Here is a 22,108-nt window from a genome sequence, read left to right on the forward strand (position 1 = left end):
AGGTGTGGTCAGGGCGTCGGATGGGGCAGGCTGCCTAGTTCCTCCTGAGCCTGCCAAAGGGCTGATTTCCCCCAGCTGGGAGGGATGTAGTTAAAAGGACAGGGTCTTCCAGGCCCATCTTAGAACACGGTTCTTTGAGTTCTGACCTCCAACTTCTTCCTCTTCTTGTTCCTTTCCCTTATGGACTTCCCAGATGACCTGGCCTGACTTCCAAACTCAGCAGCACATGCCCTCTCAGGAAGTCTCTCCCCCTTCTGCGCCCTGATCCCGAGGCCATCCCCCTCCACCTTTCCTATTGGAACTTTCTCAAGTTCAGGATCCCCACCTCTACTGCAGGCCCCAGGGCAGAGTGGCACACGCTGGGGAACTGGCCCGGAGTTGAGTCTGACTGCAGCTCCCCAAGCTCCCAAGCTGTGTGACCGTTAACAAGTCACTCGGCCACCTCAAACCTGCTTCCTCACCTGCCAGAACAGGGCTAGTTCTTGGCTTACGGACTCCACCGTGCTGTTAACAGATGAAACAAGATAGAGTTTGTAAAGAGTTTGAGGAAGTAGAAAGGATGACGAAAGCGTGAGGAAGACCAGAACTGCTGTTCTCAGAGCTTGTTTAGGATTGAACATTGCCATCAGAACTGGAAGGTCCCAAATCTGACACTGACCAGCACCGAAGCTGTCAGAGGACCCGTGCCCCTCAAACGTCAACAGGGTAAGTAGGGCCCCCGACGCTCCTTGCTGGAGGTCCTCCCCGAGAGCTCTCGGCCTCCTGCTGCAACAGAGTGCCCCGCATGCTGCAGCCTGGAGGCTCCATCTCTGGTTTCAGTGCAGGTTTATTTCAGTTTTATATTTTATTCCAGGCAAGTGCTCATTACATGGATAGTATTCATGTCTCAATACCTAAAGTCTTGGAGCATGAACAGCCACTAGAGTACAGTTCAATAGTAAAAATACAATATGTACAAAATTAGGGTTTTTGTAGGGTGGTTTTTTTTTTTTTTTTCCCACACAGCAGATGTATCCAAACACATAAAAATCTCTACAGTCTGGGGTCGCTACAGTTTATATTTCAGGAAACGTTGACACAGTGACCGAGTCCTCACTGTAAACAAGGGCCACCTCTTTGGGGGATGGGGATGGAACCCTGGGATGGGGGAGAAGCTGTTCCTGGAGAGCAGGGGTTATGGTGACCCCTAATTCCCCTCCAGGCACTCCCTGCCCTTCTTTGGCCCCCCAAGGAACCAACCTCCCCCTCTCCCCGAGGTAAAGGCTCCCAGCCAGTGAGCCACTCTTAACATCAAAAAGTAAAACACGCATGAGAGGTAAAGTGTGTGTGTGTGTGTGTGTGTGTGTGTGTGTGTGTACACACGCGTCCCCCAGGCTGGAAGGGCTAGGGAAGGGGAGGGGCAGGCGGTCCCACAGGGTGAGGACAGATGTGGTCCTGACAGCTCTCAGAGGGGAGATGCCCAAGGAAGGGCTGGGCGGCAGCTGCCCTCTCGGGCACACAGCATCACAGCGTTCACAAACAACAATAAAAACAACAGCAACAACACCCATCGTCACCAATCTGGACATAGTCATTCGGCACTAGATTCAAAGGCCCCCACTGCTAGGGGTGTGGAGGGGCAGGGCGGTGAGCGGGTGGATGAGGTATCTGTGCGGGCCCGAGAGGCCACTGGCTGACACACTCTCAACTCTGGAATGGCCTCAGAACGCAGGGAGGTGAACAGAGCTTGAAAGGAGGGCAGGTTCCCCAATGCTTCTCTGACCGTTCCCCGGGCACCACGCCCGTCCAGCTCCCTCTGCTGTTATCATCACTCAGGAGAGCAGAAACTGGTTTCTCCAAGAACCAGGGTGGCAGGTGGCGGCTGCAGGGGCAGGAAGGTAGCAAGCTTGTGGGGTGGGAGTGCCATGCTGGGGTGGGTGGGAGGCTCCCTCTTGGGGGCCTCTAGGACGACCAGAGGACTTCCCTTTCCCCATCCCAGGCAAGACAAAGGAGAACAGGCCCCTAGGAGGTCTCCAGGACTAGGAAAGAACTGAAAGGGAGTTCTTAGGTGTCCACATCTGCTCAAGACCTTTGCCAGCCTCCTCAGTCTCCTGCAGGTCGCTCCCGCTGTCCCCTGCCTGTCAAAGCGAACTTCACACCTAGGGACACTGGTAGGGAGCCAAGTGTGCATGTGTGTACCACTGAGTGTGTGTCTGACACAAGGCCACTTGTAATAAATACCCACATAAAAAGAGAAGCCAAAGCCGTCGGCGGAAGCAGGGAAAGCAGCAGGCCCTGCACTCAGGCCCCCTCATTTCTCCCCACCCCGAGCTCAGCCCTGCCCTAGGTCCAACTAAGGACCTTCCTCAGAGGAAGGCTGTGGCACACTCAGAAGAGCCCACTGGAGAAAAGTGGATACTCAGGGCAAAGACAGAGATGATGCCAGAGACAGACGAGTTGGGGCAGAAGTAGCAGCCCTCCTCCCTGCGCTACAGGTTCCCCCAGGACATCAGGGAAGGGGCCTGGGGATCTGGCCCAGCCCTTGGGTTTGACTTCCCGATGGCCTCAGCAGTGTGGCTTCAGGCTCCTAGAACCCAGACCAGAGGGCGGCTCACTTCTCGAGGCTACAGGAGGCCCTCAGGCACACCCATCCCTCAGGGGAGCGTACAGCACTGAGCAGAGGCCAGGTAACCAGGGCAGCTAACCTGACAGCACCCCATCCCCTCTGCCTTTGGGAAACCAAAAGCCAGGCCCAGAGATGGGGACAGGAGTCCAGAGCAGCTCACCCCTCAGTCCAGACCCAGGCCAGTGGTGGGGAGGGCCAGCATGGGGGTAGGACAGCCGAACCTTTCCTCCCCAGCCCCGACCCTCAGCCTACCCTCCTGAGGTCAGGAGTCCAGCGGCAAGGACTGGGGGGTGGGGCGGTGGGCTCAGGGAGCTTAGCAACAGCATGGGTTTAGCTGTTGGCAGAGACTCACCTTAACTAGTTTCTGCGGTAACAAATCAGTGACTGCACCTGGGTCGGAGAGCCCTAAGTCGGGGTGCCCACCTGTCTAGATGAGACTGCAGAGCAGCCATGTCCCAGGGTCTGTCACCTGTACTCAAAGAAGAGCCCCCCACAGCACCCAGCTTTCTGGGCCAAGCTGCTCCGGTTCTGCCCCGTACGCCCTTTCCCCTCCGAAGGCCCGGGAAGAGAAGACGGGCTCCGCACAGAGGACCGGGCACCTCATCAGCTAGAGCAATAGCAGCAGCAGCACAGGAAGGCAGGCGGGGCAGGGAAGTCGGGAGAACACAACACCCACGTCGCACGGGTTGCAGGGGACACGGTGGGGAGGCAGGAACGGCACTGGAGCTGGCACCAGGCCAGACGAGTGGCACATTCACCAGAGCGTCTCATCACTTGATCAAGTCCGGGTGCAGCGGGGTAACCCCCTGCCCTGTGCCCAGCTCCCTGGGGTGGCCCCTCCCTCCCCTGGCTCAGAGTCTCTGCACCCCCTTCCCCTAGGAGGCCTGGGGGTGGCTGTGGGTGGGGCGGGCCTTGGCCTGGCTGGAATGTGTGGAGCTGGTGGGTGGGAGAGCGGGGGACAGGTCCCCCTCCCTGCCCCCACTGGGGGCCTCTGAGTGGCCTCCTCCTCAAGCCAGCTTGAGCGTGCTGACTGGGAAGGAGGGCATGGTGACCATGGTCACAGGGTTGAGCACTGTCTGGCCCACCAGCTGGGGGTGGTGCACCACCTGAGCCCCCACAGCCGGCTTCGCCATGACAGTGGCCGGGGGACCCAGCCCGGCTGTGCCATTCACTTGCTGGTGTGACAGGGTGTGGGCAATGTGGCTCACCGCCACGGGCTGGCTCACCGCCACGGGCTGTGGATACAGGGGCAGCTGGGAGCCGAGGTGGGCCACGTGGTTGAGGGTGGCAGGGTGCACCGTGATGTGGCCGATGGGGGGTGTGGCAGGTGCCAGCTGCACAGCGGGGCTGGGGGCCGAGGGGGCGATGTGGGCGATGTGCTTGCCGCCCGGCCCCTGGAGAACGTGGTTCACAGTCTGAATGACTGAGGCGTGGGTGGTGGCCGTGTGGGCGATGACCGTGGAGCCTCCGCCAGCAGCAGCCACCAGATGGGCCGGAGCGGGCACCAGCGTCTGGGCAGGGGCAGCCGGTGGGGGAGGAGGGGCTGGCAGAGGCGTCTTCTGCTGTGGTGGCGGCTGCTGCCCAGGCAGGTGGACAGGAGACAGGGCCACGGGCTGGGAGTGGGGGTGGGGATGGGGAGGCGGAGGTGCAGGGGCGCTGCTGGGCGGTGGCTTCGGCAGCTCCGGGTGGGGGCGATGGCTCAGTTTAGGTGGGCCCAGACCGGCCTGGTCCTCCTCCATATCCTCGTCTATGTTGTCCTCACCCTCTGTGGGGGGGACATGGGGACAGGGACAGGTCAGAAGGGCTTGGGAAACAAGAGGTTGGAGTAGTAAATGCCCCTGGGGCCTGGGGACCTGGAGCTGGGGGGTGAGGGCCTGGCCAGGGAGGGGCAGGTGGGGCTCACCAGAGGCTGTGGAGGTGGAGGCCTGGTCGTCCTCGGGCTGGCCAGTCTGCCGGAGCACACGGTCGATCTCCAGCACGTCCATCCACTGGCTCAGCTCATGCTTGAGCTCCGTCAGCCGCTGCTGTGTGGCGATCTTCTCCCGCGCCAGACGCTCCATCTCATGCTCATATTCCTTCTCCTTCCTCTTCAGAGACTGGAGAGCGAGGCAAGGGCCCGCAGGGTACCCTGAGCAGGAGCTATAGGGCCCCCAGTACTGCACCCCTGTCCCCACGGCCACCCCGGTCTCCAGGTCACTCAGCCCCCAGGGGCAGGTCCACAGTGAGAGGGCTGCTGCAGACCACACCCGCCCCGGTCCGTGGCCGAGCCGGTGAGGCCCAGTGTCCTACGGACAGCGGGCTCTCCAGCAGGCGCCGCCGACAGAAAGCGCAGCCGCAGCTCAGCAGCCTCCCAGGATCGACGCCCGCCCCAGCCTCCACCCACATCAACGTTGTCCGAGGAGCTTCCCGGCCTCCGGCCCCATCCACCCTCCCCACAGCCTCTTCCCTCCATCCTGCAGAGGACAGAAGGGGAGACAGACTTCCGGTGCTGCTCGAGGCCCCGGGCATCACTCACACCACGCTGTCAGTCGCCATGCCACAAGCTACCCTCCTCGGAACTCATTGCCCAAAGAACCCCAAAAGATCCTGCCCTTCTCTCCACAGCCTCATTCCCCAGTCTCCTCCACTTCAGTCCCTGAGGATGCTCCTTAGACTTTGTGGCACGATTCCCCCAACCCCCTGCATTTCTTCTCTACCCACCTCCATCTGGTTCATGCCAGGCTGCTGGCTCCGCACCCTCCGCTCCGCCCTGGGCTGCCTCTCGACAAGGCCGGTTTCACTCTGCCTGCCGCCCTCCAGACTGCCCAGGCCGCTGCCGGGTCCCCAAGCCCTGGAACGGGCGCCCTCCTCCCACACCTGTAGCTGAGTCGCACTGATCAATGAGAAAGGGCTCCACAGCACCTCTGACACCGAGCGCCACCGGAGACACTTCCGTCCTTCACCACACGTTCCAGGCTGGGCCCGTCTCACGACACCGAGACCACCCACCTCACTAAGAGAACCAGCAGGGCGCTCCCTTGGCCACAGAGCCGATCCTGCCTCAGTCCCGCAGGCCCCGGGCAGCTGGGACCCCTCGCACAGGCGCTGCACGCCATGCCTCCCCTCTCGGCAGTGTCTCCAGTTCCCCCTCGCACAAGACTCACTTGCAGCTCCAAAAGGCCCGCCTGTGTCCTCTGCCCCAGCTCCCGTCTTCCACGACCTTCTGACTGATGCTTCATTAAACGGACTCCTCCAAGTCCTGCAGGCCTCCCTGCTGCCAGCCTCTCCTTGGCCCAGGCACGTCATGAGCACTGAGGCCACCCAACACGGACACTTGCCCTGCGGCATCCTGAAGCCCCTGAACCCGCGCTGCTCCTGAGCTCCGGGCTTCCAAGGCTTGCTGGTCACGGCAGGTGCAGAACCACTGACCCTGCACACACTGAACTATCCAGCTCGCCTTGGCTTTCCCCGCTGAACCCGGTCTCACACAGATCCTCCTTTCCTGCCCTTCTGCATCTTATCTGCTTGTACTCCAAGCCCACACCGGGGCCCCCACCACCCTTCCCCATCCCAGGCCCCTGCGCCCTTCCTGATGCGGCAGCCCACACTCGTGCACTTAAGAAGACTACCAGTACTTAAATCAGACACTGGCTCAGACGACCCCCTAAAAACTTCATGTCTTGTCTTTCCACCTCATTACACACTGTCCCTGTCCAACGCTGTGAGTAAAGACAAAGACCATTCCATACTTAGCTTTTTTTCCTTGACCCTACCAGCGGCCAGGACAGAACTATGCATATCTTAGCCCCAGGGGAGGGATCTGTGAGTATGTAAGCATGTGGATTCCCACCTCTATCTTGTCCCTCTCCTTTATCACAGGAGAGTCAGTCACCCATTAGACCGAGTTTCCCCTGATTCTATTTACTACGAGCAGTTTCACAGCAGCCTGACTGTTCACTTGCCCCTCCTTGGTATGGCAATATCCCCAACTTCACCCACTCCCTCCTATAGCCCCAAACTCCTTGTACTTCTGACCTCACCAGTAGAAATGCCTCAAACCATTAGTGGCTGCAACACATAACCCAGACACAACCGTAACTTTGTTCTGGCCTGAAACCTGGCAGCTTTACAATTCTGCTGGTAGTCCTAGGCCATACACAACCCCCTCTACATCCTGGCTTTTGAGATTTAACCTGCTTCTCTCCACAGCTCTGCCAGAAAGATCCCTCTCTTACACACAGGCACGTGCGCGTGCGCGCGCGCACACACACACACACACACACATCTGGCTTCTCACCTGGCTCTACCCTGAGAGGCCAGTGCTGGACATGACATCAGATGAGGCCATAGCAATGATGGGGCCTGTGGTGAGTCAGCTCTCACTTGAACCTGGCTGCAGGGGGCTGGAGTGGCCGTCCTGAACTCTACCCACCAGTAGGGAGAGTAGATTTCTGGCTCCGGGAGAAACTCAGAGGTCAAGCCCTCTTTTTCTTAACTAGCCCAGCTCTCCACAGGCCTAGAGGCCCCTGGAAAGTTTCCCCAGGGTCTAGCTTTTGTCCACATTGCTTCACTTTAAACACACTCCCTAAGACTCCCTGGATGCACAGTTTGGTACCTGCCTCGTCCTCTTCCTGTTTTTGTGCACTTCAGTGTGGCTTTCTTCAAATCCTTTAGCACCTCCAAGCCACTCTGAGTCTGCCTGGGGGCTACAGCCTTCCCACCTCAGCACACACCCAAAGCCTTCAGTCTACACTGCTAACGTGGTTTCTCTCCTACTCCCTTTCGACTCCCATCTAGTGCCCTGCCGCCCCCCATCTCTACACGGCAACTACACGGCAACCCTCATGACCACCTTTAACTTCCAAAACTGCATCCTGCTCCCCCCCGCTGGAGAAATTTTGGCCTGCGCTGAGCCTTCCGCCCTCTGCTTTGCGTAGGTCACCCTGAAACCTTCAGGTCTCAGCTGGAATGCCCCTTCCTCAGCAACAACGTCCCTCACTCCCTAGAACAGAGTCTGTGATCCCTGTCCCTATTATGTCCTCAAGGCACAGTCCTTTGTTTATAACCTGCCACCAAGACTAACCCTATGAAGACGGAGTCCCGCATTTTTTTCCTTGCTCCCTGCTTTACTCTCAGCATCAGACACAGAGCTGTCCAAAGTACCTAAATGAATAAACAAATGAGTGAGGTTAAGGAATTAGAAAGCCTTGTAAGTTTCCTATTTCTGCTTCCATTGCCAGCCCCAGGACAAATATCTCTTAGGAAGAGCCTGGGTACACCTCGCTGCCTACTCAGCCCAGGCAGGCCCAGCTGCTGGTTCTACTGAGTCTCTATTTCTAATTTATTTTCAAATCCAGATGTCATGCAAACAAGGACCCCCTAAGTATGTGTCTATAAAGTGGAATGTGCTATTTCATCCTTTCAATGTCTCAGTAATTGCTGTTAAATTGGTATTTATAGAGAAAGAATCCTAACACCCTCATGATGAAGATACTATTTTTTTCCTATTTAGCAAAATGGCAGTAAACGTCACAGAAAACGTTACAGCATTTGGACAGGGATTTGCTCCTCGGCCGTGTAACTGTGAATGACTGAAAAAACAATATTCTCAAGACCAAGTTCTACAAAAACACGTCAGAAGTAAGCCTCCTGGGGACCCTCCAATCCCCACCCCTCGGGCCCCTCCTCCTCCGAGGCCAGACAGGCCGCAAGCAAGGCCCCGCCCCTCTCGGAGCACGCGCGCACCCACGCGGACCCGGCTTTGCAGCGTCACTCCCTGCCCGCGGCACCCCACCGCGCGGCGCGGGGAAGCCCCGCCCCCAACCCGGCCCCGCCAATCCCCGAGCCCGGCCCCGCCCCTCCCGGGTGCCGGGAAGCCGCCGGGAGACAAGCCAGCCACTCCCCCTCGCCCGCAGGGCGGGCGGAAGGGCGCGCGCTCGCAGGATGCAGGAGGGAGCCGCCGGCTGGGAGCAGTCGCGTAGCAGCGCCTCCGCCCCCCGAACGAGTCAGGCTCCGGTTACCTCAGGGCTGTGACCCCGTAGTCTTGGCCGGGGGAGGGGTGGGGCCACGCCTCTGGCCCACACCTCGGTCGGATCCTCACTGCCCCCCCCACGCGCCCACGGGGACCTTGACGCTGCCCGGCCGCCCCCCCCCCCAAGTGCCCCAGCGCGCCGACAGGGAGACCCCAAGCTTCCTCCGCCCCCACCCCGCGCGGGCAGGGAGCGCTAAGTCCCTCCCACTCCCCAACGGCTCGGTTCCGACTCCGTCTCCGCGGCAGCCGAGCGTGGCCGCCCGCCCCACCCCCACAGCCTCATTCCCGGCACGCGGAAGCCTCGGCCGGTTTCCAGGGAAACCGAAACACGGGGCCGTCATGGCAACTGTCTTATCTGGCGGGTGCCCCCCACCCCGTACTGCGTAGGGAAGCCAGTGCCCAAAGGGGGGAGGAACACACGGCCAGGAGGGCCCCTTGAAAAGGGGCTTTTAAAAACCCAGGCAGGAGAAAAGCTTAATTTTTAAAGGTTCGGTGACCCCAGCACTGTTCTGGTCACCCAGACCACCATGTTTCCCCAGCCTCCAGGTTTAACACCCAAACTCGAGTCGTGGTACCTCAATGCTCTCACTGGAAGGATCTTAATCATTCTGGGATCGGGGGGGCTCACCGGCGCGCCGCCGTCTCCAAGGAGCCACGCCCGGGGGAGTCCCCACCCCACCGAGAGCGACAGACTCTCGGGTCGAGTCCGGGTTCCCGCCCAGGCACTGCGGGAGAGGTGGAGGCGCCGGGGCCACTCCACGCCCTTCTCACCCGCGGGGGCACTAACAGCCTCAGGGGGTAACGCAGACCCGGGCACCCGGTCTGAAAACCGAGCTGCGCGGGCGGTGCAGATGGCGGGGCTCCGCAGGGCGGCCCGGTGGGGGAAGGGGGAGAGGGGAACGCCACGGCCGCCCTCCCCCGCGCACGCGCGCCCGTCCCCCCGCCCCCTCGCGGGCGGGGAGCCCCGCTGACGTCAGCCGGGCCATGTGCTCAGCGCCCGCGTGGAGGCGGGCGGGGGAGCCGGAGAGGGAGCGAGGGCGGGGCGGGGCGGGGCGGGGCGGGGCGGGGCCGCGGAGAGGCGAAGAGGGAGGGCAGGAGAGGGGAAGAAGCTGGCGCTGCGGCCAAGGCCCGCCCTCCTCTCGGCGGTGCTTCCCTCCCCCATACCTGGATGTACCGCAGCGCCGTCCGCAGCACACTCAGATTCGACGTCTTCTTGTCGTCCACGTTGGGGATGTTGCGCTTCAGTGTCTCAAAGCATTCCTTCAGATGGGCCCTCCTGGGGAGAGGGAGTGGCGCTGGTTAGCCAGCGCCTGGGGGGCGGGGGGAAGGCCCCAGGAGAGCTTGGGGGATCAAGGGTGGGACCGGTCCCGGTAGGGGGCGGGGCGGGCCCAGAGACACACACGCACGCACACACACCTGTTCTTCTCCAATTTGTTGTGGACTTCTCTGGTTCCGATCCTGAAACCCAGACAGACAGGAAGGAGGTTCAGGGGGAGGGCCCAATCAGGTAGCCTTCCTGCCCCTTGCCCCCACTCCCCAAATGCCACAGGCGGTTTGCTCCCCAGATTCTCTATACAAAGCAGCATTGGGAGATGTTCACCCTGTGCGGAGGCGCGTATATCCCCTGGAGGGCACATGTATGCTCATAATTCACAATCCTCTTTAACTCGCCATCCTGCCCTTGCCCACCTCTGAGGAGGCAGAAGGCCTCCTGGGGCTCACAGAAATAGCCAGTTGACCCCAGCCCTCACCCAAGAGATCCCCAATCCAATACTCTGTCCAAAGGCCTGGAAATGCCATCGGCCCATCCTTGAGGGGGTCAGAGAACACAGAAGCCTGACAACAACAGAGGGCAATGGCCATTCCCCACTCCCTGGGTGGGGGTGGGCACAGGCACAGTGAGAACTGTCCAGACATTGTAGGATGCTTCCCAGTTGGGGAGGTAGGACAGGGCTTTGAAGGATGAGCTTAGGAGGGGCTTTCTCTTGCACACACAGCCCAGAATGTGGGCAGTTCTCTGTCCCACCAGCCCAGACTCTGCCACACCTCACTCACCCCCCAGGCCTCTTCTTCTGTTCGCTGGATTTGACTTCTTCAGCTGGTGCCAACTTCAGGGTCCCAAGAGTGGGTGGAGGTGGCTGCTGGGGGGCCAGCTGGGGCTGAACTCCAGGGTGAGGTGCTATGGTCAGGATGGGTGTGGGGAGGGGCTGCAAAGGCTTGGGGCTGCCAGTGGGCGGAAGGGTGGTCTTGGAGTCCGGCAGCAGGGGAGCAGGGTTGGGCACCTGTGGCCTGGTGGGCAAGGGAGCAGACTCCTTAATGCTGAGTCCGGGGGTGCTAACCAGGGCTGGCTGGCGAGGCGCCAGAGGCAAAGGCTGGGCTGCAGGAGGCAGTGGTGGGGGCGGGGGCAGAGGCTGAGCAGAGTTGGTCACTACTGGAATAGGAATGACAGTCAGCGGGGTGGGGGTGGCAAGTGGGGGTGGGGGTGCCGGTGGGGGTGCCGGTGGGGACAGAGGTAGGGGTGGCGCTTCAGTGCGGGGTTCCTCCACAGGCAGGGCACGGGCCAGCCTGGCCAGGCTGCTGGCCTTCTTCTGCTCCTGCTCCCTCTCCCGCTCCAAGCGAAGCCGCTCCTGCTCCTCTACGCAGAGAGAACACAAGGGGGTTCTCAGTGGGCCAACAGTCCTGGGCTCCAGCTTCTGAAGTCTCCAACCGTAATGCGCCCTCCGACCCTGTTCCGGTCAGTGCTCAGTGACAAGCTTGCTCAGCCCAAGGAACCACAAATATCCATCCACACCCGGCCAGGCGCTGGGACTAAGCGCCGGGGGCACAGCAGCGAACAATTAAAACACACCTGGTCTCCACCTTTGGGGGATCCAAGGCCTAGGGGATGAGGGGGAGGACAAGTAACGGAGGAGAATGGTCCAGGCTGGGAGAGGAGAGGGGCTGTAGAAAGAGCAGGAGCTGTCAGAGAGGATGCCGGAGGCCTGGCAACTTGAAGGTTGAGGGGTTAGGCTGGTGCAGGGAGTTCAGGAACAACAAGGCTGAGGTGGGCAGAGGTCAGTCAGCGAAAGACCTCACACACCACCAGAGGAGAATGGAGGAGGGGTAGACAGATCATAGCTTCTGGGGAAGGCCTTCAACAGTATTTACCAAGTACCTTCCAGAGGGCAGGCAGCATCTTCATTTCAAGATGAAATAAATGAGCTCAGAGAGGCAAAGTGACTTGGTGAGGGTCACAGAGCAAGTCACATGTAAAACTGAAACCAGACCCAGCCAGGAATCCTGACACCCGGCGGATGCCCATACCTGCTGTGTTAGCACATGCTCACTAGGCGTCTGTACACACACACCCACACACACCCTGGATCCTCATGAGAGTCCGTGCCACAGGCAGGGCAAGGACACCACCTTTAGTTTACACATGAGGACATCAGGCCCAGGAGTCCCAGGCCAGGTCCCAGTGTCTGGTCCTCAGGGACCACACAAAACACATTCAGTCCTTCTCTGCCCTTTGTGGTGCTAAAACTCATTGATCCCAAATCTTCTCCCCACCCTCCGTCCCCACCACCAGCAGCACAGCCAGAAAGCTGTAAGAGGCAGGCAGAAAGGAAAGAAGGCAGCCTTGCACCTGTCCATTCAGCATCTCTGCGAAAGCCCTACTGTAAGGAGAGGCCTGCTCTGGGGCTGGCTGCGACCAGGGGAAGGGGAGGGCCCTTCCTGAGCCAGAAGCACCTCTCCATCTCCACCCTGCCCGCGCTCTCCAGGCCCCACCATTCCGGTTCCCTGGCTACAGGGCTGGGCAGGGGCCCTGGGGAGCAGCTGTAGCCCCCAGGCCAGAGAGCAGGCTGGTCAACCAGCCCTCCTGCTGTCTGGGATGGGCCACACTGCTGACTAACTGAGCTGACAGCAGTAGCTGGCAGACACGCCCCAAACATACCACCCCACAAGGGGTGGGGCTGGAGGACCAGGTGGGCTAAGAGCCCCCTACAGAGAAGGGCATCAACCCCCTACTGGTCTTTGGGGCTCAGGGCCCTTAGGCCAACCAACAAAGTGAGCGTGAGCCAGGCCTGCTCCAAGCTCCTCCCTCCTGCAGGGGAGAAGAGGCCAAAGGAGGAAGTAGAGCAGTGTTATGTGAGGGGAAGCGCTCGGCGGTTTCCCAGCAGCACAGGCCTCTTCCGTGGCTCCCCTGCCCTTCAGGAAGGGGAGCTGCCAGGCCTGCTCCAATGAGGGGAGCGCTCTCCCTGGCCTTCCCAGGAGCACTGGCTTATGTTACAGCCCCAGAGAAAACCAGCTGTCTGCACTCCGGCTTCCCAGAGACCACACTGGCAGAGAAGTCTGCGAGTTCCACCTATCAGCTACCCAGTCCATCCCGAACACTGCTCCCCACCTCCCCCCAGCCCATCCCCTTCCCCTGAGCTCCAGGGTCCAACACAGCCCACCTTCATTCCTTTGAGCCAGGACTCAAACTTTCATTGGCTTCGGGACAGGGTTCCACTCTCCCATTAGCAGGGTGGGACAGAGAGGGTACCAAGCCCCAAGAACAGGTGCCCTGGTAACCCAGACTCAAAGTAAACCTCCTATTCCCCATATTTTAAAGCAACTCCACAGCTCATCCAGGAGATGGCAACCTCCTTCTCACCTACCCTCTCTCTTCCAAGGTCAGGCAGGTATGCCTCACAGGTGCCAGGAAGCACCCAGGTGAATGGCCAGGCTGTATCACACCTGGATCAGCATGAAAAATCTTGACTGGTGGTGAAGAGGGGTGTCCCAGGCCAGACCCAGCCCACCAAAGCTCCCTGCCTCCTCCTCACCCGGCACTGACCCTCCTCCTATGCCCTGCGGAGCAAACTGGCAGTTACTCAGGGGACTCCCTCAGGAACAGAACAGATCCAGGCTCTGTAAAAGAACTCTCTGTGGCACCCAGGGGTGCACTCCCTCTCCCACTCCCAAACATACACACGAGGCTGGCCCCAGAGAATTTAGCATGACACGTCTGGAGTGATTCAGGGGCCACAGCAGGCACAGGCCTGGGGCCTGAGGAGTCTATATTCGGTAGCCCCCAGTGGTCAGGGGGAGTTCTGCCCTTCTGCAGGCTAAGAGGGAACTTGATGCCTAAGGCAGCCCCCAGGATATGACTCGGTCAGGTAGAAGAGGGTCCCATATGAACCACCTTCATGAATGCTGGAAATGACCAAGCCCTCCCGCTGACCACTTCTTCCCTCTCACATACATGTGCACACACATCCTCAGGTGCATCATGGGAGCAATATGGTTGGTCTAGGTCAGGAAACCCACCCTTGAAATTGAAAGGGGTTGTGGACAAGAGGATCCGTGTTCAGAGCTGCTCCTCAGGTGCATACCCAGGAAGGCAGTTCTAGTTGGCAGGTCCACACACAACCCCTTCTCTCCCACTGTCCCCACCCCAAGTCAGAGGTCAGAACCTCAAGGAGGGGGCAAAATAAATCTGAGATGAAAGCGGTGCGGCTAAGTGCAGCCATCTGCACGTGAGCTTCTGGAGCGGATCTGGCTTTGCACCATCCATCCCCTAAGACCTCTGGCCCCACCAAGAAGGAGCTGTGACTGGTCAGTTAAACTGGGCCTCTACTCAGCTCCCTGCCCCCAGTTCTCACCACCTGTGGGAGGGGCAGGGCTCTGCAACTTAGGAGAGAACCATTCCCAGGCTCCTTCACATTCCCCTGTCCTTCTTACTGACTGCTGCGGACTTGATATTTTGGAAAGGGTGGGGGAGAAAGGGTCTTCTCCCCTCCCTCCCCATAAGACCAATCAGCCTGAGGGCAAAGTGAAAGTGAAGTGAGTGTTCCGGTGGGGAAAAAGCAGGGTCAACCCTGTTCACTTCCAGCACCGTGCCTGATACACAGCAAGGACACAATAGGTACTCCTGAACTGCACTGTTGATGATGGCAGCAGGTGACTCAAGTCTCCAATTCTTGTGCACGCACCCCCCTCCCCTCGCCCCCTTTGCGCTGCGCCCGCAAACAGGACATTCTCGGTCACCACCAGCCCTGTGACCCTGCTCGGGACCCCAAAGGTAATGGGAAGGGGCACGCAGGCTGATGTCCCGGCCCATCAATTCCGCAAAACGCAAGCATCTCAGTCTCAAAGATCTCGAGTGACTCCTGACCTTGAGAGGCCGGTCGACCGACTAGGCCGGGCGGACCCGCCGCTCCCCCGCCCCTGGCCCGCTGCCGCTCCCCCCACCCCACCCCCGCCGCCGCCGCGGCCGCGGCAAAAGCTGCAGGGCGCGCGCGCACACAACACACACTACTACCTCCTGCATGACTCATCACTGAAGCAACAATAGGCAGAGAGAAAGGAAAGGAGGGCGAAGCACTCTCTCCACCACAACGAACCCGGCAGAAGGGCTGGGGAGGGAAGGCTGGAGGGGGAGGGGAGGCTGGAGGGGACATAAGTCCCCGGATACTGCACACACACCGATCCAGGGCCGAGGCCCTCGCAATGGTCCGGGAAACAGAGGTCTTTTCTTCTAACCCCTATTCCTGCAGCACCCTGAAGCTGGGGACCACCGACAGGGCGGGCGGGATGGGAAGCATCTGAAATCCTTGTTTCCTGTCGAGGGAACGCCAAAGTTTGCCCCTTCTCAGCCTGGCTTATTCCACAATGTGGCTAGGGGTACTGCCAGGAGGTCCTGGTGAGAACGTTCCCCAAAACGTCAGTGGGAATATGTGCGCTCTAAATGTCCTGTCGCCCTGCAATTCAGAGGGTTTCCCTCGCCCCAGAATCAAAAACAGGAGGTTGGGGCGTGAACGGACAGGTGAGCTCCGCGGCTCCTCCTTCCAGCCCACAGGCTCTCCCTGGGAGGTGCCCGGCGGCCGGAGCCAGGGCCCAACCCGGCGCAAGGCCACTCGCCAGCCCCGCCCAGGCCCCGCCCCCGACCGAGCGCGAGGCAGCTGGGAGGGGCTGGACCGCCAGGTCCCCAGCGGGAGTGTCCCCCGTGCACGTGGTCGGAGGCGGGGCCCGTCCACGTCACCACCCGGTGTAACCAACGGGCTTGGAACGCAGGCACACGCAACATTCCAGCCGAGAGCGGGTTTGGAACGCGCAGACACGCCACATTCCACACCGGCTAAAGTGGGGCGCAGCAAGGGGGGCCCGGGGACTGCCCCCAGCGACCTGCGGGCCGTTTCGCAGACACCCGATCAGCCCAGCTCTCACCCAAACCCCTGAAGCGCGACCCAGCCCAGCTCTGAGAGGCGGGGTCAGGCGGGGCTGGCCAGGATCATAAGACACGCGATGTCATTTCATTCTGCAAAGGCCGCCTCCGCCCCAAGCGGCGCGTAGATCGGCCGGGAGCGCCCCCCGCACCCTCCCCACAGGGCCAGGGAAGCCGGGGAGCTGCTCGGCGTAGAGTAATTCCCACCCCCCATTCCGTTACACACACGCCCACTCGTGTGCACTATACACTCGCCCGTGTACACGTCCGTTCATCCGCTCTCGAGGCTCACATCACACATCCCCCGTGCACACACGCACGCACACGCGGGTCTGCCACCCCCACGCAACACCATTCCGCACCCCACCCCCCCACCGGCTCACACATCCTCAGCGCTGCCGAGGGCACCGCTGGCCCACGCGAAAGGAGCCCCCACAAAAGGTGCACACGGGGTGGCAGGCAGCTGAGGTGGCGCCCACAGGAGCCGGGTCCCTCACTGCACGTTAATGAATTCATTAATTAATTTTACTGCCCCCAACACTTCTCCCCGGGCGGCGGCTCTTGTGCGGAACCTTGCGCTGCCCGGCTTCGCCGGCCGCCCGGGAAGGGGTCCTGCCCGCGGTTTCGCGTGGGTTCAGGGGCCAGGGTCGCTAGTCTCCCCTTCCCCGGTGCCCCAGGGGCCCAGCCCGGCCGCTCACCACGTGCTCTCTGTTGTTGCTGCGCTTGCCATTCCAGGAAGCGGGCCGCCTCCAGTAGCGTCTCTATGCTCATCGCGCCGAGAGCTGCCGGGGGCGCGCCGGGGCCGAGACTGCGGCCCGCGAGCCGGGCACAGGTCAGGCTGGCGGGCAGGCAGGAGGGAGGGATCACCTCCGGGGGGCGACAGGGCTGGGCGGCGCAGCGCACTCCGCAGGGAAGAACAGGAGAGCACGGAGAGAAAAAATTAATGTTTCCCAAAATATTTGCAAAATATAAATTGCAAATTTTAAAAATTTTGATGCAAAAAAACAAAAGGCGGCACTGCCTCCCTCCTTCCCCTCCCTCTCTTTTTCCCCCTCTGATGCCTCCCGCCCCGCGGCCCCCGGGAGTCCCGCCGACAAGAAAAGGCTTTGCAACAAGATGGCGAGGAGGCACCGACACACACAACAAGGGAAGGAGCCGCGCTGCCCCCGGCCGCCGCCCCCGCTACTACACCGGGGCCGCAGCCAAAGCCCGGACCGGAGCCCCCGCCCGCAGGGCCGCGGCGTCTCAGGAAGGGAGGGGCGGGGTCCCGAGCGGGCTGGCCCCGCCCACTATAGACGGCGCGCGCACACGTGGCCTGGGTGGGGGTGGGAGAATACCCAGCCCTGCTCGCGCCCTGCATTTCCGCTTTTTCTCCTCGCCCCGCCCCGATGGCAAGCCGTAAGTTGAGCAAAGGGCTGCGTGTTGCGGTCATTCACAAGGAAGTGTGTCCTGCTGGAGAAAAAGAAGGGTGGAAAATTTAAGACTTAAGTTAGCTCAAATAAAGATATTCCAGGTCAGGGAAACCTTAGGATGGTAGAGACGGGCCTGACCCCTGGGTCTCCGCTCCCTACCCACACGTGACCTAATTCCTGCAACCACCCGGCTGTCGCAATTCCCCGGGGATCCGCCCGTGGGCGGAGCTGACAGCAGTAGGCTGCCAGAGACCAGCCGAGGGAGCGGAGTGATGATCCGGTTCCGCGTTTTGCCTCCGTTCCTCCCCCCGCAGTGCGTTCGCATCCTATTAGGCGACGTCACCGGGCCGCGGGCCAATGGGCGGGCAGGACAACACGGCATGGAGCAGCTCCACATGGACACCCCGCGCCGCCAGCCTTCTGTTTAAAGGGCCAGTGTCTAACACGGTCACATTCGTGGGTGCGGATGGGTCCTCTGTTAACGGAGGGTGGAACGCCGAGAGGGAAATTCTGCAGTTGTGCCCTGGCCTATCCTTTACTTTTCACCAGCCTCCCTTCAAAACCAAGTCTCTCTCTTTTCTTCCCCCCAATTCTTGTCTTTGTCCACGCGTGTCTAATGTGGATGGCCCACAGGCCACCCTTTGCTCTGGGGTCGGGGCGGGGGCAGTTAAGGGTAGGCGTCCGCAACTCAGACCGAGGAGGCGGGGCCCAAATCGGGAACAACAACGTGGAGGGCGGAAGCCTGGCCCTGCCAGCCGCCAAGCTACTGAGGCCGCGGGCGGGGCGCGGGGTCGGGACGCTCAGTCTGCTCTAGACCGCGCTCGCCTAGAGGGCGGTCCCACCGGCTGGCGCTCGCTGCCGCTGCTTCTTGCGCCAGTGTTTGGGGGCGCGTGCGGGTACAATCAGAAAGTTAGACCTTTGTCAGCTTACCCAAATCCTCTCATTTTGCAGATAAGGAAACTGAGGCCCAGAGATGAAAGAGGACTTCTAAAGTCACTCAGTGTTCCAGTTGCTGCAGGCCCCGGAGGGAGGAGGATTTATCCTTGACCCCGTGGACGACTCTTTTGAAGGCAGTTCTGGGCAGGGCACCCAATTCAAAAAAAATCATGAGGGAATATCAGACTGCCTGCATGGGAAGTGGTCTGCCCACTTAACATATTGTAGTCGGGGTCTCCAAAATCTTCACCTGAAACCCTGCTGTTCTGCTTTTTTGGTGCAGACCACGCGAGCCCCACTGGTACAGTTGGTAGTGACACAAAGGCCGGCTGAAGGGACTTTGGTAGCATCCTGGATCATGTACAGCTCTGCTGGCCCAATGCCAGCAGTCCTATAGCCCCTGGGTCCTAGCCTCAGATTTCTTTTTTTTTGCTACCAGTTCAGAGTGGGACAATGCCAGCTGGGTTCAGGGTCCTGCAGCCTGGGCTTCACCATCATACAAACCCACAAAGCAAAACTTTATGAGGACAGCTGAGTGGCAGACCACCCTGCCAATCCATCTCATCCCATCCCATTCCACCCCCCCCCCCCCGTGCCCTTGGAGGGGTATGTTCCTATTTTGGGGTCTAGCTTAAAGGCAGAAAACCGGTACAAATGCATTGCCTGCAGGCTTTGCTCCCTTCCTTTGAGGGCATAATGCATACTAAGGAAAGAAAATCTGCACAGATCTTGGAACTCAAGAACCTAGTGAACAGAAGGAAGGGGGTTGTTTGCCAGCAGCAATCTATGGAGGGATCTGATCTTTACACATTCAATGCCCCGGCATCTGTAGCTGAGCAGAGGCCATTACACACGTCCACATGCCACTAGCTTTGCCTACGATGGAGCTGGAAAGGAAGGTGGGGGAGGGGGTGGGAACAACGTAGCCCAAGTGCCCTGGGATGAATGCCCTTTTCCTGGGAGAGATCTGGGCTGGTCCTGACATTGCTCCCTTTTAGATGCCTGCCACCCTCTACGAGTGTGGTTGGGCACGGCCCACTGCACAACCAAAGAAAATGAGAAGTTTAAAGGCAATACACAGGTGTGTGTGTGTGTGTGTGTGTGTGTGTCTGTGTGGGCTACTAAAGTGTATGTAATATACATAATAGTGACCCGAAATAACGTTGTTGACCAAGTTTTCATTTCGTTTGGGGTCAGCACTGTACTATTCTGTCCAGTTGCCCAAGATGCTCAGCTCCACCCAGCTATACCTTCTGCCTTCCTCAAGTGGTCACAGCACTCGAATAGTCCTAAGTCTCTTGTAGAGGCTGAAGTCCAATCTTTGACTGTTCTTGTCAGGTACCAGCTCTATTCCATTACGAAGGCATTCCTCTGAAAAGGAGCATTCTGAAGACAACTTTTCCTTCAGGGATGGGTAAGCAAGAGATAAAAGTGGGGTGAACAGAGTCAAATGCCAGTCTCTCTCCCTTGCCCCCAATACTCCATCTGCTCCAGAGCTTAGTGGAGATGCTTGCTATTTAAAACAAACAGCCTTACTGGCTTCACATGATCATCTGTTTATTTGGGTCATGTGGGGACAGCAGCCAGGGGATGTTAGGCAAAAGCAAGGGTTTAGAAAGGTGGCTTTTTTTTCTGAGACTGTTGTTGCCTACAGGAGCCTGAAAATGGCTAAACAGAATTTCTTATCAGCCAGGGTTTCCCCAGTTGGGGAATGGACACAGTTGGGGTGGGAGATACCTACAAGGGGGGTATAAAAGGAGAGGGGAATGAATAGGAGAGCCGTTTCACATTTTAGCCCCAGCTTCCTGTTCCAAAGGGACGGAACTGGGGTAGAAGCTGGCAACTGTATCCATTCAAAGAAAAGTGAAAAGAAGTCTTCTGATGTTTCAGCAGAAAGGTGAGCACTTTGTGGAAATGATCCAAAGCCCAGCCATCTCCAAAAAGTTGTTCCGAAAGTTCTCTTGTGGCTTCTAGGTGCTCAGTACCTTTAGAGCAGAAGGACACCAGGGCCACCCATCATTGTGTACTTTCTCATGAAAGGATTTCTATTTTCAGTCTTCCTCCTCAAGTCTGCGCATCCCAATGCCCAGTTCCAATCCCTCAATTCTTTAATATCCCAAGCGGGAGACATTCCCTTGATGAGACTGTCTTCCACCCTCCACCCCACCCCACTCCGTCAAACAAAGCATTTCATACATACATAGGCAACTCCAAGAGCTATGAAAATCAGTTTCCTGACCCCTAAGATGCATACATAATGAGAGGGCAGAAAGGGAGTAAAGCCAAAGTACAGGTATTTATAGCAGATCCCAGAAGGACCAACTTCTCAAATTCTGCAAGTGGTTTTAAGGAGCTTTTCACATATCATAATTAAGATAAGACCAAAGGGAGGGAGAAAGCCAGGATGAAGAAGGGACAGAAGACTAGTAGTACACCCAGGGTCACAGCACGACATTCATTTAACAAATATTTATTGCGTGCCTAACATGTGCCAGGCACTGGGCTAGGCAGCCTTGTAGCCAAGGCCAGGTGACCTTTGGTAAGCCAGGGTGGGGTAAAAGGTCACAGAGCAGAACTCAACTCTGCAGTAATACCTGGAAAACGTTAGCTTCGCTCTGGACCACCGCCGTGCTGGACATAGCACTTGAGGCCCTGTGCCCGCACAGAGACCCATAAGCACGCTGCTGCACTCATTTAGGTTAGGTCCCAGATCAGCATACTTTCCTAAGAAGGGGTAAGAAGAAATTAAATGGACCGAAACTGATTCCTGACAAGCCCGGTCTGAATGATGAGCAGGATTTTGAATTGCTTTGGAAGAGTTGTATCCCATATGGTATTCATCCAGTCATCAGTGAGGTGGGCTCCTTAGAGCTGGCAGTTTCCACCAAAGTCATCACCTACCTTCTTCCACTCCCACTGAGTAAAGGACTTCTCCCAAATCTACAAAACAGGTACAATCAAGTCACGTACTTTCCCCTCTTCCTATGATCTCACAGTTGGAAGAGTTGAGATTATCTAGTCTAACCTCCCAAGAGAAGGTGTCTTATCCAACGTCACAAAGCTGCTTAATAAGTCAGCTGCGATGAGAGTGGCGTGGTTCTCCCTTGACTGTGTTGGACAGCCAAACCTGGGAAGTGGGTCCAGAGTCCTTGAAAACCTCACAGAAATGGGTGCTGATAGGGAGAGAACTTCTCCCCTTCTGGCTAAAGACAGGAATAATCATTAACTTTGCTTAGTGCTGCCCAATGAACAAACCTCGCAGACAAGTGCGAACGCCAGAGAATCAGACTTAGCTTCCAGAGACTCAGGCCACTGAGGAACTAAGAGCTTCTAACTGGGCCTGGGTAGACAGCCATTCCTCACTGGTGCCTACGTCTGGCCTGAAAAGGTGACTGGGGGAAAGGGGCAGATTTTTATCCAGGCAACCGCCCTGGGTGTGGACACTGAGTAATAAGGAAAGAAATGCAGTTCAGAAGCAAAAAGGGAGGAGCCACGCACTCTGAGCTTTTCTGAGAAACTAAAGAGGCTAGCTAAACACTGCAGCTGGAGATGGGGGTTATAGGGGACTTGGTAGGAAGAAGCTGATCAAAGCAGAAAGTCACGAGGGAAAGGATAAGGACTTCAGCTATTCCTCTAAAAAAAAGAAAAGAAAAAAGCGTGGCTTTATGAGAGAAAATGAATTCAGGTCATTGGGAGTGAGACGGGGCAAGGTTATGAGCAGAGCAAGGTGTAGTCTTGTAATGTGAGTCAAGAGACAACTGGGTCAACTGGGGGACGGGGGGTGTCCATGACAGGGGAGGCCCCCCAGGACTGAGGGGCTGGACTGTAACACCCCATGGAAAGGACTGAAGTCAACTGTCCCAGCAATCCGAGCTCACACCTAAAAGGCAGTCAAGTCTTTAAAACCCAAGAGATCAGCTACCTGATCAGAACAGTACGTAAGGCCCTGAGCAGTG

The 22,108-nt window shown here is 58.6% G+C and overlaps 1 protein-coding gene across 1 annotated transcript; it reads right to left on the bottom strand.

The window, feature by feature from the left end:
* Positions 1 to 808: 808 nt before the first annotated feature.
* On the bottom strand, positions 809 to 17,023 carry MNT (MAX network transcriptional repressor). The gene is made up of 6 exons (XM_040641161.1): positions 16,503 to 17,023; positions 10,671 to 11,250; positions 10,032 to 10,073; positions 9,780 to 9,891; positions 4,509 to 4,701; positions 809 to 4,370 (listed from the first exon to the last, which is right to left on the bottom strand). The coding sequence occupies exons 1-6, from the start codon at positions 16,573 to 16,575 to the stop codon at positions 3,613 to 3,615; spliced, it is 1,758 nt and encodes a 585-aa protein (XP_040497095.1). The 5' UTR covers positions 16,576 to 17,023; the 3' UTR covers positions 809 to 3,612.
* Between the last annotated feature and the right edge of the window lie 5,085 nt (positions 17,024 to 22,108).

Source organism: Ursus maritimus, unplaced genomic scaffold (genome assembly GCF_017311325.1).
Source record: "Ursus maritimus isolate PB19 unplaced genomic scaffold, ASM1731132v1 scaffold_24, whole genome shotgun sequence".
Lineage (NCBI taxonomy): Eukaryota > Metazoa > Chordata > Mammalia > Carnivora > Ursidae > Ursus > Ursus maritimus.

Bases quoted from the DNA above. Each gene is read 5' to 3' on its own strand.
- MNT (XM_040641161.1), bottom strand. From the start codon at position 16,575: ATGAGCATAGAGACGCTACTGGAGGCGGCCCGCTTCCTGGAATGGCAA. The intron at 11,251-16,502 runs GTGAGCGGCCGG...CTCTCTGCGTAG, and splicing joins GCAACAACAGAGAGCACGTG to AGGAGCAGGAGCGGCTTCGC. The intron at 4,702-9,779 runs GTATGGGGGAGG...CTCGCTCTCCAG, and splicing joins CGGCGCTGCGGTACATCCAG to TCTCTGAAGAGGAAGGAGAA.